This window comes from Enhydra lutris, unplaced genomic scaffold (genome assembly GCF_002288905.1).
Source record: "Enhydra lutris kenyoni isolate GAN:26980312 unplaced genomic scaffold, ASM228890v2 scaffoldscaffold9, whole genome shotgun sequence".
NCBI classification, from domain to species: domain Eukaryota; kingdom Metazoa; phylum Chordata; class Mammalia; order Carnivora; family Mustelidae; genus Enhydra; species Enhydra lutris.
The window spans coordinates 32,929,493-32,947,651 of NW_019154093.1; the positions used below are offsets into that span (position 1 = coordinate 32,929,493).

At 41.7% G+C, this 18,159-nt stretch overlaps 1 protein-coding gene across 1 annotated transcript in view; it reads left to right on the forward strand.

Annotated features, from left to right (window-relative positions):
* LOC111143371 (cache domain containing 1) overlaps nucleotides 1–18,159 on the forward strand; it is a 201,491-nt gene that overhangs the window by 112,511 nt on the left and 70,821 nt on the right. The window contains exon 4 of the mRNA XM_022497070.1: nucleotides 15,910–16,016. Coding sequence (XP_022352778.1) covers nucleotides 15,910–16,016 — 107 coding nt within the window. The remainder of the gene's footprint in view (nucleotides 1–15,909; nucleotides 16,017–18,159) is intronic.

An 18,159-nucleotide genomic window follows, 5' to 3' on the forward strand; every position in this document is an offset into this window, starting at 1 on the left:
TACTGTGGTGGAGCTAAAGGCAGTAAGCAGTGGTTTTCAAGTCACGTGGGAGCCAGCCACCTGCCGCGGGACTTGAGTTCTGTAGAGAATTCTCACATCCCCACCAGGGTGGCTGGACTTGGAGCTCTAGAGAGAATTCTCATATACCCACCAAGGCAGACTTTAAAAGCTTCACTAAATCCAAACAGAAAAGAAACTCTGGGAAACATTGTTAAGTTAGATTCCTGCCATTTTTCAAGGAGCTCTTTGAGATGGAGCATCCACTAAGATGGATGTAGGCCATGGGGAAGGCAGGGGGCACTAATCTCTTTTTCTGAGAATCCACATTTCATGCATCCCTGGCTACCACCCACTAGAACAAGGTGATTTTAGGCCTTACCACAAAACTTACTGGGGGTATTGTGCTACGGACAAAGCAGCCAGCATGGGTACTGATGCAAGAACACAGGCTCCTGAGAGCATTTTTCATGAGTAGCTACTGTTAGTAACCCTGTGTTGGGGTTCTCCAGAGAACAGATCCAATAGGAGGGGAGCTATGTGACAGAGAGGGAGAGGGGGATAGATCTATTCTAAGGAATTGGCTCACATGATTATGCAAAAACAAATCCAAAATCTGTAGGGTAGCCCAACGGTCTGGAGCGCAGGAAGAATTGCAGCTCCAGTCTGCTGACAGAATTCCTTCCTGCTTGGGGAGGTCAGTCTTCACTCTATTAGGGCCTTCAGTTAATTGGACCCACAAGTCCACTGACTTAAATGTTGATTTCATCCCAGAAATCCCTTCACAGAACCATCTAGAATAATGGTTGACCAAATACCTGGGTACCCTGGGTTAGCCAAGTTTACACCTAAAATTCACCATCACACACTCTTAGAGAATAGAAAATTGGGTGCAAAACCTACCACTGAAGTTAAATTTTTATTAACACTCACATTTAGATTGGAGGATGCCAGATTATCACTCTTTAAACTTTATGCTGTGTTCTTCTAGACTGTTTCTCTTAAAAAGTTAATGTTCATATGACTAGCTGCCTAGAAAGGAGTGGAGGCAGCTGAGTAAGTCTTTTTCCACGTAGGAGTGCCTGGCGGCTCAGTTGGTTGAGCATCGGCCTTTGGCTCGGGTCATGATCCCAGGATCCTAGGACCAAGCCCCATGTTAGGCTACCTGCTCAGTGTGGAGCCTGCCTCTCCCTGTCCCTCTGCTGCTCCCCCCTTGTTCTCTCTCCCTCTCTCATATAAATGGATAGATTTTTTAAAAATCTTTTTTTAAAAGTCTTTTTCCATGTAAATTGGTTGTCTATCTTGTGTTATGATTTAGATGTGTAAATTTCTATGTTCACATATTAAGTTCAAGTATTGATGACATCATAGCAGCCAGAAATAAGTTAGTTTTTTTTTATTTTGATGGCTAACGTGCTGACCCATGATGTTCAGACTCTGTTTTTTTTAAATTGTATTTATTTATTTGACAGAGATCACAAGTAGGCAGAGAGAGAGGGGGAAGCAGGCTCCCTGCTAAGCAGAGAGCCCGATATGGGACTCGATCCCAGGACCCTGAGATCATGACCTGAGCCGAAGGCAGAGGCTTAACCCGCTGAGCCACCCAGGCGCCCCTAATGTTCAGATTTTTTTTTTTTTTTTTTTAAGATTTTATTTATTTGACAGACAGAGATCACAAGTAGGCAGAGAGGCAGGCAGAGAGAGAGGAGGAAGCAAGCTTGCCACTGAACAGAGAGCCCGACACGGGGCTCGATCCCAGGACCCTGGGACCACGACCTGAGCCGAAGGCAGAGGCTTTAACCCACTGAGCCACCCAGGTGCCCCTAATGTTCAGATTCTTAAACTAGGATCCTTAGGATTCTTTAGGGACTTACTAGCTTCAGGTCAAAGTTTGTGTTGGCCTTTTTTTGTTGTTGTTGTTAAGCTGAACTCAGACATGAGCCTTCTTTCATTTTTAAAAGGAGGCAAGCCTCTTTTTTTTATTTTTAATTTTTAAAATCCTCTCAGTCTTAACCCTGGTGGAAGAGAACTACCTTAAGCAGTGAAGACAGTTTTCCTTTCAGTTTAAGTTCAGCTGTGATGCAGATTACATCCTGCAGTACAGTAGTAAGACTAAATGGGCCTTCGCTCTGCCAGTTTGCCATGTGATCGTAGAAATTTCACTTGACCTTTTTAGTTCACAGTTTCCTCAGCTGTAAAAGGAGCAGTTTGAACTACACTCCAGAGACCCAGCTCTCAAGGTTAATTTCCCTCAGCCTTCTTAGAAGGTTTGTTTTTAACTGGAACCATTAGCCGTTATAGACAACTTTTCCTACTGCCCAAATTTATAAATTCTAGATTTTATGAGGGAATTTATCTTCATCTTTTTGAGAGCTACCTAGGGGGAAAAAGATTGTATTATGTAGCAAGGCCTACAGAGGTTAAGTTATTCATTCATTAAATCACTTTATAAAGTAAACATTTGTGGAATGGTTTATGGAAGAAGCATTTCATTTGAGTATTGAAATAAGAAAAGGATTTGAACATAAAGAAATATGGAAGAAGAGCTTTCCAGGAGAGAAAGGTCCATATGAAGAAAATCCCATGGCTAGAAATGGCCAAGAGCACTGAAGAGTACATTGTTTCTGGAACAAATGATGGAAGGGGCATCTGAGAAGTTGGTTCATTGCAGAAAATAGAGACCCTCAAATGCTGGACTGAAGAATTGAACTTAGGAGACTTTAAATGAAAGCCAAGAACAATTCTTATTGTGCTTCTTTAAATGTATTGCCTGATACATAGTAGACATTCAATAAATAACGGTTGAATGAGAGAATTAAACATTTTTGCAAAAGGGAATGAAATGAAGATCCCCATTTAAGGGGATTTTTACCTGTGAACCACATAACAACTAGAAGACCTAGTCTGATTGCATTTACATAGGCAGGAGCTTGGCTGTGGGCACCCTCTATCTTGGGCATTAGAAGAGGGAGGAGCCAAAGGTGGCTGATGTTGAGTCTGAGTGACTGTGAGAGTAGTTCCTGTCAAGTTTTAAGTCCTATTCGTACTCTGTGTGCACTCTCATCTTTCTTCTCACATTTGAATTTAGGGATCTGGTCAGTTTCAACACCTTGCATGAACAGGTCCACATTAAATATCTACTGGAGGAGTTAGTGCATGGTAGCAAATCTGATTTTGTCTTTAGTTTTTGAGTACTGGTAGTGATGATGATAATAGAATTATTGAGCTATTTCCCCTCTGGACAGAAATTCAAGTACCTTTAGGCCCATTTATGGATAGTTGTCTTCTTCTGAGTATTATTCCATTGTTAGAAGCTCTGATAGGAAATGTAGGTTGATGTTGACTTGGTTATCTCAGTTATCAGGTTTAATCATTAATAGAGTAATCATAGATACAAATAATTATTACATAATATTAATGATTGTATGCTGGGTAAATTTAAAAACATGAAATTTCCAAACACATATGTGTATCATTTTCCACTCAACTTGTCTGGATCCTCTTCAAGGCTGTTAACGTAAAAGACGTTGTACCAGATACTCTCATAGACAAAGATGAATAAAGCAGTCTGTACTTTCAGGAGCTCATAGGACATTAGAGTAAGCTACACGGACTGTGTCAGGTACTGTGAAAAATCCAAAGTCTCCTTTAGAAGAAAAAGCGATTATGAACAGAGGCCTATGAGCACTCAGTCTTGGTAGAGAAGTGGTAGCTGGGGCCTTGAAGAGTGGAACTCCTGCAGGTTGATCTAGGGAAGGATGCTTCAGATGGAAACGGGCAAGCATCATAAAGCTTTGAGCGTGCAGAGGTGGAACACAGAGCTGCAGCGGTGGGTAAGAGATGTGTTGTGCAGGGCTCAAAATCCTCGGTCAGTTGGGCACATTCTTCTCTCTGAACAGTAGATTCTAAAGCAAAGAAATGCTGTGGTCAGTCTGAGATTTGGGCAAATCAACTAGGTGGCAAAGGAGGGTTTGTGAGAAGTTGTGGTAGGGAGGAAGTTGCTTGTCAAGTCAAGTGATCCTAATTATTCGGGGGGAAAGGAATGGCACCTCAAGGTGGGAGAATAAAGGTTGTCCTGGGTGGTGGTGGGTTACATGGAAGGTAGCCCGTAGACAGAGAGTATATGACATCTGCCAACCAGATTTCATAGGAGATTTGGGTAGGGAGAAAGATTTTAAAAGGTGGTTATAAATTTTAAATTGAGCATCTCAGAGGATAGAAATAAGCCCCAATGTGGGGCTTAAACTCACCACAAGATCAAGAATAACATGTTCTACCAACTAGGCCAGCCAGTCACCCCAGCAAAATATTTTTTAAGAGGAAGATGAATTCAGTGTGAACGTGCTGATTTTGATTTCGAGTTCACGCAGATCATCCTGGAGAGGTGTTCCGCAAGTTGAGACTAGCCTATAGCATCATTTTATTTTCATCCCACATATTGTCCCCAGCCGCCCCCAAATACACACTATGTTATATGCATGGCAGTTCAGGAGACAAGACCTAGTTGAAATGTGTAGTTCTAATGTTGTGCTAATACATAGTTTTGTTTAAAATGATGTTTCTAAGGGGCGCCTGGGTGGCTCAGTGGGTTAAAGCCTCTGCCTTCAGCTCAGGTCATGGTCCCAGGGTCCTGGGATCGAGCCCTGCATCAGGCTCTCAGCTCAGCGGGGAGCCTGCTTCCTCCTCTCTTTCTGCCTGCTTCTCTGCCAACTTGTAATCTCTGTCAAATAAATAAATAAAATCTTTAGAAATAAATAAATAAAATGATGTTTCTAGACATAATAAATGACCCACATGTGGGCAAATTCTCATTTTCCCCCGTCCTATTTTAAGGTAACACATGTGAAAAAATGATGCAAAGTGTTTAACCCTGTATTCTTATAAGATTTATTATGCTCTTACGAAAAATAAAACTTAGGTGACTTAGGTGCTTTTGAACACTTAAGACTCTTGCTCTTTTGTTCGTGCCATGTAACAAGGTCAAATAATGTGACAAGCTTGGTCCTTGACAACGGAGTTTCATTTTATCGCAGGTCCTGTTCTTTCTCCCAAGAAGGTGTGTTTTTGCCCTCAAAGTGCTATATGGCAAACTTAGCCTTTCAGGTTATTCTCCCTTATCTCAAACTTTCATCTCCAGGTGTAATGTTACAGATACAGTCTTTATGGATATTAACACAGGAAGGATTGCAGTAGAGCTCAAAATTCAACCAAGATTTTACAAAATGCTTTACATTTCAGAAGGCCAACTAAGTTACATTATTTAACTTCTGTAAAAGTTACCTATGTTTACACCAGTAAAATACCTTCTTAGGTTTTACTTCTGTAAATGTTCTGTTACCTAGATGATTCCAGTGATCCTTTCTATAGCTGCGGTGGGGTGGATACTGTGTCCTCCCCTCCCCCGCCTTCCATTTTGCCCATGAGGAAGTAGACTCAGAGCTTGTGTCCGGGAGCAGGGACTAGAATTTGGCTGGGTTACCTGACTTCAAATCATTTTTTTTTTTAATGACAAAATATTTTGTCCTGTGGTCAAATTGGAATGGCTTATGTGTCAGTGGAAATGCCAAACATATTCCTTCTTAGAGTTTCAGTTGAGGCTGTTGTATGACCTTCTAAAATTTCTGAGTTGGCCGAATGTAAACCTCCCATTGTCAGGTTAGTCTCTCAGTCTTAAGACCATGTTCCTGAAGTGATCTGTGGCCTTTCTGTGCATGCATGAGTGTGTGTGTATAGGTACTAGGTGGATATCTCACCTCAAGGACTGTCGGAAAACACATCTGCCTTTGGGTCAGCTGACAGTCCTACTTTCTGGCTTTTCCTTGGGTGACCCTTACGCCAGGAAGGGAGACCTGTCAACCTGCTTAAAATACTGAATTTCACCAATGGCCTTTTATGGATTTTAGGGAGAGCTGATCCTCTGATTCCCTTCTTCCTCCTCCTCCTCCTCCTCTTCTTCTTCGTCGTCTTCTTCTTCTTCTTCGTCGTCTTCGTCTTCTTCTTCTTCGTCGTCGTCTTCTTCTTCTTCTTTGTCTTCGTCTTCTTCTTCCTCTTCTTCTTCTTCTTCTTCTTCATCTTCTTCTTCTTCTTCTAGCTAGTCTCTAAAAGAAACAAGGCGGTAGACTACCCCAGCTTTAACAAAATAGACCCCAGGGTTGCAGAGAACCACAGGCTTTCCTTGAGCTTTACGTATGTTTCTTGTGCAAATAATACCCAAGTGATTTCAAAGGTTGCCAAGACTGAAGAACCATCCCATTTGTATCTCTTTCTGGGGACTCCATTTGGCCAAGTGTGATGCTGCACACACGGCTTTATGAGCTCTGCGATGCCACGTCAGTGGGGCTTCTTGAGGACCCGGCCCTAAGTATTCCGCATCTTTTATTTCACGTTTCTTTCACCGAAGGGGGAGATTGGGACAGGCCTCTTCCCTCTCCACTGCCTATGTGCCTGGGAGAATGAACCAGTTCGTCTGTGAGGTCATCTGCTAACTCTGAGGTTCTTAGCGCTTCTCTTTGATGTCTGTGTCCTACGACTCACAGTTGTCGACTATTTACGGAGGAAGAAGCCACACAGATTTCCAGTCTCTAGTTCCGGGAAGTCTCTGCCCTCTAAGGTTTCATGCATTTATTCATTCAGCAGACGTTGATTGACTGAAGTCTTACTCTTCACAGCTGACATTGGGCCACAGGCCCTGAGAACACACATAGTCCTCTTAGCAAGAGAGAGAAGCATATAAATACATGACTGTGTGGTATCTCAAACCCTTCCTAGAGGTCAAGTGGCAGGTTGGACATGTGCTGTGGGTCAGCACAAAGGGACCTGTGAGTCACGCCAGTCCTCTCTCTGCCTGCTTGCGTTCTTCTCTTTTTCCAAGTACCTTCTTTCTTTTTCATGTACCCTGTCCACAACCTGGTGATGAGCATGACAAGGATAAATGTTGAATGTGGTCGTGGATCTACTTCCAATCCCTCTGATGTCACCTGGGCAGTGTTCCAAGCTTCCATGAGAGAGGGGAGTAAATGAATAATAACTCCACTTTGAATCAACACACAGACACGAGATCACACCAGGGTCTCCTCTCTGTGATCTGTGGGGAAAATGGTGGAAAAGAGAGCTGGTTTGTAGGACACTTAGACTTTAGTAAAGAAACTTGATTGCTCTGAAAGCCTTGCCTTCCAAGGCTATTTGACAACGGGCCCTGTTTCTGCTGTAGCTGAATTGCTGAAGCCTGAAGGTTTAATCCTCAATACTGATAAGAACAAAAAGAATGTGACTTATCTCTCCAATCTCTGCAGAGATGGAAGGAAAAACCATTTCTGGGAACGTGATTACATGTTATTTGACAGCTTTTCAGTTTGCTCATTAATTTAGGTGTTTGAATAAGTAAACTTGGTGTGGCGGGGCGGGGGGGGGGAGCTCAAGTATCATTTACTTTATAAATGTGATAGTTCCTTTTTGAAGTGATTCTACTCTTACCCCTTTCTTCTGCCATTCATAGAGTTTAAATATTTGCCAGTGCAGATGTTTGATTTTTATCTTAGCTCTCTCTTTAACTTTATTCTCATGGGTGGTTAAGTGGAAGATAAGGGGGTTCTTGTTTAATTCTTTTCAACTGGTGTTGCTCAAATATTTGGAGAGTGGACACTTCCCAGAAAGAATGAGCAGGAACCTGGTTGGTTGGAAGTGAAGCGATCTCTCCCTCCCCTGATAGACCAGACACTGTTAGGTTGTTTCTAGGACCAGGGGGTCTGCTAGAGGTGAGCATTTCTCATTGTTCAGGCCTTCTTTGAAAGGCTCCTACAGCTACCGGTCAAGGTTACTGTACAGCTACCGGTCAAGGTTATTGTCCTTTCTGTGCTTCCCAGAGCACAGAAAGTTCCGAAAATGGAACGTGGTAGTTCAGCAGCCCTGGTGGCAAGGACCAGCCTTGTGTTGTAAACTATATCGGAGTCTCACGGCATTTGTTCCACGCCAGCTTCTGATCTCATACCAGATTCTGCTTCCAGAAGAAATAGTGGGATTCTTTTTTTAACCTTTTGCACCTGTCTTTGCATTTTAGCCATGATTAAGAACAAGCAAACAAGTCAGAAATATTCCCCTGTCCCATTAGCTGTCATCCTAGTGGCTTTGTTAATGAACTCCACTAGCAGTTTAAGCCTTGCTCTTCTGAGAGATCCTCAGGGATTTGCTTTTTAAATTATTGCCTCAAATATGTATCCGTGAACAATACCACATTTCACCATCACCCTGGGAATCCACACTGTGGGTGTGGTTTTTGTGTGCTAAGTGATAAATTGGGTAGGCTTCATTGGAAATGTTGAGGAAAACCCAGGGTTCTGAGTGATTTGCCTGGCAAATCATCTTCCATAGGAAATTTAAACAAAGACCAAAAAAGAGATTCAGGAAGTAAACCCCAACTGGTATATGTGTCTCTCTCCTTTATGTCTTTTTCTTTCTAAACTGGGACTCCGCTGAAAAGTTGATTTACACTGTGAATCGCGGCTGAATGAAATCCGATTGGAACTCACTCAAACACTGTTTTGATGTAAGATTCAAAGCTTCTGCAAATTTATTTTATCTTCTACATTTGCTGATCTCCTGCTTGTAAATCCTGTTGAAGGAGAATAAAAATGACTGCAGCCTGATGGGAATTAAATGTCTGAAGTTCAAAGCAGTTTGCACATCAGAGCAAACGTCAATCAAATGAACATCTTGCAAGCCAGGCAGGGAGTGAATTTCTCCATGGGGAAGAGATCAAAGTGGGAGTCACAGTTCTGTTTTCTCCCTCGGGATGCAGTTTCGATCAGTTGTTCATGAAAGTAAATCCAGAAGGAAGTTTTTTTTTTTTCCCCCAAACTTAACGGGCGTAGGAAAGATAGAGTTATTTGAAACTGAATTTCAGGCACTGGTTTTATCTTATGAAAATAAGTACAGAAAGCAGTCCTAATCCAATATCTCCTTTTTTAAGAGAAGGGTCTATAGGAGATTTAGATAAGATCATTCTCTTCTTATAATTTCTTTTTTAACAGCACATATATAAAGATAAGTTGAATTGCCCTGCTCATTTTATATGACAGTCTATGATTTTACCAGTGCTTGACCTTTTCCGTAAGCCTGGAATTAATATAAATGTGACTGGCTGCTAATATACTTCTCAATGAAAAAAATCTTTTAGGTAACTCCTAAGAGTGACTGACTTTTTTTTTTAAGTTTTATTTATTTATTTGACAGACCGAGATCACAAGTAGTCAGAGACGCAGGCAGAGAGAGGAAGGGAAGCAGGCTCCCTGCTAAGCAGAGAGCCTGATGCAGGGCTCGATCCCAGGACCCTGAGATCATGACCTGAGCTGAAGGCAAAGGCTTTAACCCACTGAGCCCCGCAGGCACCCCGACTGACATGTTTTTATAAAGTATTATAAGCATGAACTTTGCATTTCTCTGAGTCTCCAAATGGGGTGAATAGTAGGTTTCTTTTTTTAATAAATAGTATTTTGGAGAGGCTTGGAGGGGCCTCATGTCACGGGGACAGCTAAGCAAGTATTTCTTGTAGAGTCCAGTAGGAATCTGGAGACCAGAAGAGAAGCAGACATTAGTGAGTGTGGATGAGTGGAGGTTGGAGTGATAACGAGGGGGTTTTTCCTCTTGTAGTTACATCTAGCTGGCTCACCTGCTTGGGACACAAGACTCTCCTGTATCTCCAAGCCCCTGGTCAACACCTGCTTCCTTACCTGACTGGCACATCCATGCGTAGGCAGCGACAGAAGCAGAGGGAGGTTTCTTTGTAGACATTGTGTGTTAACCCAGCTGGGGGTGCATGCTCCCCATGGCTGAAGTTTGGCACCTCTGGAGGAACTCAAGACCACTGAGATGATTGTGAGACTGGTCCCACTTAAAGAATACCATCCGGCAGGAAGCAGGAGGAAGGAGAGTAGGTGACGGGTCTCCTAACGTCAGGGCTTGATAGGAGTAAGTTAATTTAAAACCACCAGCATCCACCACAAGCGTATTACTCAGAGCAAGAATTAAGTCAGATTTCGGGATGAGGTGACAATCTGTTCATCATTCACTCGTAAATTTTGAAACCCACCCCCACACACCCCTGTCCTTGAGCCAACAAGACAGAGGTCAGCTTGCCCTCTGGCTAAGGTTCTCCTGGAAGGTGGGTATTTCATTCTAAAACATCAGGATTGCCCTCTGGATTCCTTGAGAAGAAAAAATTTCACGTATTTTTATTTTTGGATCAAATTTGAGCTCTGGAAGCTGGTGTGTTTGTACCACCTCAATTGGGGCTCTCCTGAGTGGTGTTTCAGTGTTATGCCTTGCCTGCCGTTCCAGTAAAACCTGAGCTGTGGCCATTGTCTGTTATGTTCTGCACGCTGTACTCGTTGCCCCATGTGAGAGGTTTCAGAATTTGGTGCATATTTTTCTTTCCTGGTATTGTCTTATTTCTATTTGTTGTACATAAACCGCTTTTACAAGGTTCTCAGGGTATCAGAATGCCAGGGTCTTTCAGTGGAGAGCTTTGGTACCAGGAAGAGGAGAAAAGTGGTGTGAGCCGGCACCCTGTCTACTGGCTCTCTCCTCTGTGCAGCGAATGCATGTGTGCACTCGTGCACTCTCCTATCCACCGGTTCCCCTCGGATTTCAGTGCTGAATGGAAGGGGAACTTCAGGCTTTTCTAGAACGAAATAATAAAAAGTTTATTCTCTTAATGGCCCACTCCATAGCTATGCCACTAGTGAACATTTAAGTTATCAACCATCAATACAGAATATCTGCCTTTAATATCTTCTTCCTCCACGTACTGGCCTTTGTCCATAGAGCTCTTTCTCTGTAGCTATGCATCGTGAAGGCTTGTGTTTAGCTACTATAATTTTTTTTTTTTTTTTTGAGATTTTTATTTGAGGGAGAGAGAGTGAGAGAGAAAGAACATGAGAGTGAGGGAGGGGAGAGGCAGAGGGAAAAGCAGACGCCCCACTGAGCAGAGAGCCCAACCTGGGGCTCTATCCCAGGACCCTGGAATTATGACCTGAGCTGAAGGCAGACGCTTAACTGACTGAGCCACCCAGGGACCCCAGCTGCTGTCATTTTCTGTTAACTGAAAAGCAAAGATTTCCCCTATGCCCTACAATCTTTCAGAGTACTCTTTTCCTCTGAGAGAATTGAATTCTACTTCAGCTATCTTAGATAATGTTTAATGATAATTTGTTGATTTATTGAGATACATTGTATTCATTATGAACAAGAGCTGGAATATATGTTCACATGTTGGTTCTGTTTGCTTCCCAGCTGTGAACCTTGGGCTTCTTTATTTAGCATTTCTGTGCCTCAGTTTCCAGGCATTCAAATGGTGGTAATAATAGTACTTTTCTCATGCTTTGTGAAGATTAGATGAGGTAATCCATGCAAAGCACTTGGAACGTATGATGAGCACTTAGTAGCTGATTTAACTGTTACTAACACATCCAGTACTAGTTCTTACTATCTATTAAATGCCTACTGTGTACCAGGCTCTTCAGAGCCATTTTCTGATTGAATTCTTAACCTTATGAAATAGGTATACTATCACCATTTTATGGATGAGAAAAGCAGAGGCTTAGAAATCAAGTTATTTGTAAGAGGTATACAGCAAAATGTAGTTTGAACCCAAACTGCAGTCCAGGTTCGTGTACCTCTCACTCCTGACTGTGACCTAATTGTGTTCTGCCCCGCTGAGTGTGCTTTGGTCTTCATTTGACAGAGCACGTGCCCAAACAGGGAGAGGAAGAAGCAGGTCCCCCAGCCCAGCAGAGAGCCCAATACGGGGCTGGATCCCAGGACCCTGGGATCATGACCTGAGCCAAAGGCAGACGCTTAACCAGCAGAGCCACCTGCAGCCCTCATTATAATTCATATTAAATTTTTGTTGACTGGTATTTTGTTACTATAAATGGAATCTAAAACCTCACATCACCTGTGATGACACTGTCTTAAACCTGATTACAGACAATGCTCAGTCAGTTGAGTGTCTGACCTTGATTTTGGCTGAGGTCATGATCTCAGGGTCGTGCGATCAAGTCCCATGTTGGGTTCCATGCTGGGCGTGGAAACTGTTTGGGATTCTCTCCCTCTCCCCTGGCTTATGGGTACACGTATGTGCTGTCTCTCTGTTAAAAAATATATATGTGTGTGTGTGTGTGCGCACACACACACACACACACATATGTTTTTTTTTTTTGTAAAAATAAATTTTAAAAACTTATATACAAGCATGGGATTCAGACACAGAATGGCACTAGCATGTTGGAGGAGGAAGGGCTCAGCGTGGGCTGGAACTGACAAGTTTCAGGGAGGAGGAGAAGGAAAGCTGGGCTTTGTTGAGTGCACTGGACACTGAAAAACATCATAGTTGGGATCCAACAGTTAATGGACCAATCTGGTTAGAACTATAGGGTGGGAGATAGTGGGAAGAGAAGGTTGAGTGAATTATTGGTGACAAATACTACATTGTGAAACCTTTTTATAACTCACATGTTTACTGAGCACTTTTGTTAATGAATCACTTCTGTGTTTTATTGTTAGAAAAATATTTTCGTTAATGTTCTTCAAGATGATCTTTCCAGTACAGAAAGGAAAGCAACCTGTAAAAATAGTTTCCTCTCTGTGATCCCCAGGAGCAGCTTTTTCATTTAACAAAGACCTGGGGAATCTATTTGAGCTTAGCACCAGGCTGCAGACTTCACAAGGAATGAGCTGATGGTCTGCGTCCTGGCCATGGAGACTCCGTCCAGGGAGACAGGGCTTCTCACCAAACTTACACTACTCCTGGAAGAAACTGTCAATAACTCTTGAGTTGCTCCTTCCGGCAAGTTCTTCATTATGTGTCACTTAAGTTAAGCAGTCTGGTGTGTGGCTCATCCTTGGCTGGGATGTTGGGTGATGGGTTCAAGCCTCTATTCATGGTGTCACTTTTCTCAGCTGGGAAGTGGGTAGATCTAAAACGGGTTTGTGGGATGCCTGGCTGGCTCATTCAGAAGATCCCATCACTCTTGATATCAGGGTCATGAGTTCGAGCCCTACGTTGGGTGTAGAGATAACTAAAATAAATAAAACCTCTACAAAAATAAAAGGGGTTTGTAATTTGTGCAGCACAGTCCAGATGTGAGTCGCAGGCATACCTACAAATTACTCTGTTCTCTTGATTCAAATTGGAAGACCTTCTGACTTTGAGAGTACTGTTTTTGAAGCATACTTTGATGTATCCATGTTTATACAGAAAACCACTCTACTGCTTTATTTCTAAAGGAATAATACATAGCAGGATTGATAAGTTTCTTCTTTTCTGGAGAGCCTGCCAAAGTCAGATTCCTGGGCCTTACCTCAGACTCATCCAATCAGACCCTTCTAGGGTAGATCCTAGGAATCTGCATTCCAACGTGCATCCCAGGTGGTTCTGATACCAGAGACTTTCAGGAATTAGGAACCACACATCTGAGTTCTGGTCCTCTTTTGCTTGGACCTCCAGAACTTTCCAGGTAGAGGCCAGAACAGGGCTTGGCATTGGCACCATGGAGGCTCATAGGACATCAGTGAATAGGAATGCTTGGTTTGACGAAAACAATGCTAAGTGTTACATATACATAGTGGTGCCTGCCCTCAAGGAGATCTTATCTGTTCATATAGCGATAAGAATCTACCCATGAAAAATACTCAAATGGAGCCGTAAATTAAAAATCATGACACGTGCTTTGAGAGAAGATGGAGGCATTTGATACAGAATGAGAAATCATCCACAGTCAGGATAGAGTAGTAAGTGAATAGAGAGATCTGAAGGCTGACTGGAAAAATAAGAGAAACATACAGAATTGTACTTGTCCAATATGGTAATCACTCTTTCGCTGTGATTTACAGTTAAGATAAAATTATACAAAATAGAAAATTTGGTAGGTTCACTGAAATTGAACACTTTTTAAAAATTTAATGTCTAGGGGCGCCTGGGTGGCTCAGTGGGTTAAGCTGCTGCCTTCGGCTCAGATCATGATCTCAGGGTCCTGGGATCGAGTCCCGTATCGGGCTCCCTGGGGGGGAAAAAAAATTAATGTCTAAGCTCCATTAGCTCCATTTCAAATGCTCAGCAGCCTCATGTAGCTACCATATTAGACAATGCAAAAGTAATCCATTTTTTATCATTTCAGAGAATTCTCTTGGACTGCCCTGATCTGGGCCAGGGGTGGAGAACCAAGTCTGGTACTCTGCCGATTTTTGGAAGATTAACAATGGCGGGGTTTTTGCAGTCGGGGTAGGGACTGGATAGCCAGCCCACAGAGCCTGAATATTCTGTGGCCTTTCATTTAAGAAGCACATGAGGGAGTAGGTTTAACGTGGCTGTCTAGAGCAAGGAAAGCAGGTGAGCTGCTTGTATAGTGCCACTCTCGCGACACAGATTTCAAATGCTGCAAGAGAGGGACAGTGAGATCACATTGCTTTGCCCCCATGCACAGAGGCAGCTGCTGATGTATGAATTTATTCTTTTCTCTCCATCTGTGGTTTTTGAGGCAGTGGTCTCTTGTCTAGACAAATTGGAGCAAGTCCAAGGAAGAGCAACCACGTTGGTGAAGCAACTGTGTCCTTGGAGGTACAGTTGACAATGTTGATGGAATTCTGTCCTGGGTTGGAGGCTGAACTAAAGTTCTCTTAAAATCCAGTTAACTCTTCGAGATGATATGTATTCCAAAGAAAGCTGTTTAACTTTCGTTTTGGAACCCAATGCACCATGTAATGATCTAGTCCCCTTGCTTATGCAATCAGTTCGTTGTAATTCTTACGTATTATGAGATGTGATCAACAGACCATCAAAGTTCATGTGAATAATCCAGTGGATCTTGACTTTTAGGACTGTTTCCTCCAGGTCATAAAGCTTCTCTACCTGTGTAAATGGAGTTTCATCAAGCCTACTTTTTAGCTGAGGTGTACGTTTTAACACAAATTTTAAAAACCCTAATTTCAGATTGAGTTAATTTCGTGGGGAACTCTTACAGATTTCAGGAGTCTTATCAGCATATGAAATTCTAAATGGGTATTTAGAAATTTAAGATTTTTGGCTTTTGTTACTTCTAGATTAAGTTCACATAAAAAGTCTGATAAGAAAAGAAGTACTCATAGGGAATACATAAGGTTGAGATGGTACATTTTCCTCTAATTTTTTTGTAGCTTATTGTTTGCTCTAGCAAATGAGTCACTGATTACACTAGTATTTATTTATCAGCAACTAGTCTTAAGAGTACTAGCATTGTTCTAGCTCTAGTCCTTGCCATTGTACTACCATTGGAAATCAAAAAGACCTTGACCTTATTTACATTACAATCCAGGATGTGCAAACTCTGTGTTCTACACCACAAGAGGAACTTTTTTGTATTTTTTTTTTTTAATTTCTTCCTTAGATAAGAAAGTTGAGGCTCAGAAAAATTGGAGTTTGTCTAGAGTCACATGTTTAATAGTGACAGAGCAGGGAATCAAGTCTAGATGTTTCCTACTCCACAAACATTCTTTTTCCTTCACTACTCACTATTTTTGTTCTTTTTCACGGTTTTCAGATAAGATAAAGACTTGTTTCATATATACCATCAGAGCTTAAGTCTGAATTTTGTCAAATCTGTTTTCTGTATGATTTTACCTGACTCAAATTCATTACAGTGAGAATTGGATCAAAGAATGGTTATTTTTTTTTTAATCTCCTTAGAACTGAGCTTGATTTCTAAAGCCTTGTAGAACACATATTTTTTCCCATACTGTTCTGAAGTGATTTTTTCCAACTTTTAAAATCTAAATCATAATTTACTGTTTATGAGCTTCCCTCATATGCAATATGAATTATCTTATTTTTTTTAATTTAATAACCACTAAATAAATATTGCTAATTCTCTTCTATTGTTTCAGATTTGATGGGAACTTTAATACCAATGTATCTAGAACAATTAGTTGCGATCGACTTTCTACCACTGTTAATAGCCGGGCCTTCAATCCAGGACGAGATTTAAATTCAGGTCAGTAATCTCTTGGTTTATAAAGGTAAACTATAGTCCATCTAATTCAGGTTGAATAAATGTATCGCTTTAGACATTTTCCTTTAAGCTTTGAAGAGAAAATATCATCCACAAAATTGGATATTTCTGGAAAGTTGACACTCAAAAGAGGGAAAGGAAGAAGAAAAGAGCTGACCTGTATTGAGCATTTACTATATAGAGTACATATGGCTAGATTCTTCATTATCTCATTTGTTAGGGGTTTTACACTTGTTATTTCAAAGATTATTTTGGAGACCCAGTTATCTTTGCAGTAAAAAGTATTGAATTTATATTCCCTACTTGTAATTTTCAGTTTGTTTTGGTGTTTTGGGAAGAAGGATAAGGGAGCATTTCTACTAATAAACAGTGCCATGATGCTATATATTGAAGTTGAACTTTGTTCTCACTTTTGTTAAAACTTAGTAGTAATAACTACTAGAGCACCTGAATATATAGTTCTATAGAGTTCCAAAGGGACGTCGTATCTCTGCTTTCTTGTCCTGGTGCTCCAGTTTATATTTCTCACCCTTTTTGTCTTGTTATGTGCATTTGCACCTACCAGTTTCAGTCCTTGAATTTTACCAAGGAAAAATCTGAGACTCAGAAGGATCCTAAGGTTTCCCTTATTACTGCGGAGATAAAGGGTTATCTTAAACACAAAGGACTGTATTTCTCAAATTCCAGGTCTCTTGCAGACATGTAAAACCCTAGAGAAGCTGAGGGAACAGAATATTTACTTTTAGAGCCCCATCAGTCATGGTCAATGGGGAGAATTGTAGCCTTTGGGAGTTGTATACACAAACCAGGTAATAGGTCTGGAAAGAAGGAACTGTAAGCTTTGTCGCTTAAGGATATTAAAACTCTAGCTGCTGGCTAAGTGGTCAACCTAAATATGTCAGGTACATATTGTATAGCCCAATACATAATGGATTTTTTTTTTTTAATTGGTTGAAGAATCTGGAGACCATCTGGAGCAGGTGGGATTAACTATGAGAAGTTCAATGAAAATGTTTTTCATAAATAAGAGAGCATGGAAGGACATGGAATGGGAAGAGGAAATGAATTATGGAAGATTGCATAGTTGGCACAGAACACAGGCCAGAACTTGAATTTTCTTAGTTCCCCAATTCAGTGTTTACCTTTCCCTCAGTTACACTCAGTGACACAAGGCATGTTGGGTCTGAAGACTTCAGCTTGAAATAGCAATTTTTAAAAAAGATTTATTTATTAGAGAGATAGCTTGTGTACGGAGTTGGAGGGGCAGAGGAGAGAATCCCAAGCAGACTGCCTGCTGAGCACAGAGTGACACGGGACTCAATCCCATGACCCATGATGAGATCGTGACCGGAGCTAAAATCATGAGCCAGAGGCCCAACTGACTGAGCCACCCAGGCACCCCAAAATAACAATCCTTGAACAGAATCAGGTATAAATGTGCCCCAGAAATACACATTTTTATGAAGTTAAGAATATGTTAAATGAGTTGATAAGGAAAAAATATAGTCCATTACTACTTTGTATACATAAGACCTAGAGAGGTTCACACATAAACATCAATAGTTACCTTTTAGTGGTGGAATAGGGACATATTTTTCTTACCCATTTTCTTAGTTTTTTAAAGATTTTATTTATTTGAGAGAGGGGGAGACAGAAGCAGGCTCCCCACTGAGCAGGGAGCCTGACGTGAGCCCAGTTTCTGGACCCTCGGATCATGACCTGAGCCAAAGGCAGATGCTTAACCACCTGAGCCACCCAGGTACCCTGATTTTCTTGATTTTAAACTAAGCATGTGTTGCTTTTATAAACGGGGAAATAAAGCAAGAAGGAAGTACGGACTACTTCCCAATGTATTTTCACTCCTTTCTGGTAGACAGCAGCTTTCATGAGACCTGTCTGATGGTTGATCGACCCTTGGTCAGACATCATGGTTCCAGACAAAGCTCCATTGCCCTCTGGCTGTGTGATTGGGACAGTAAGAAAGTGTGGGCTGGGGCCACACTGAGGGTGGTACATGGTCCCTTGGGAGCCTGTCAGGATCCCTCGCCCCAGTGGGCCAGACGTTTGGAGGATTTGGAAGCTGCTGCAGCCGGGGTTCCATCCTCATTGCCTCGTTTTATATCTG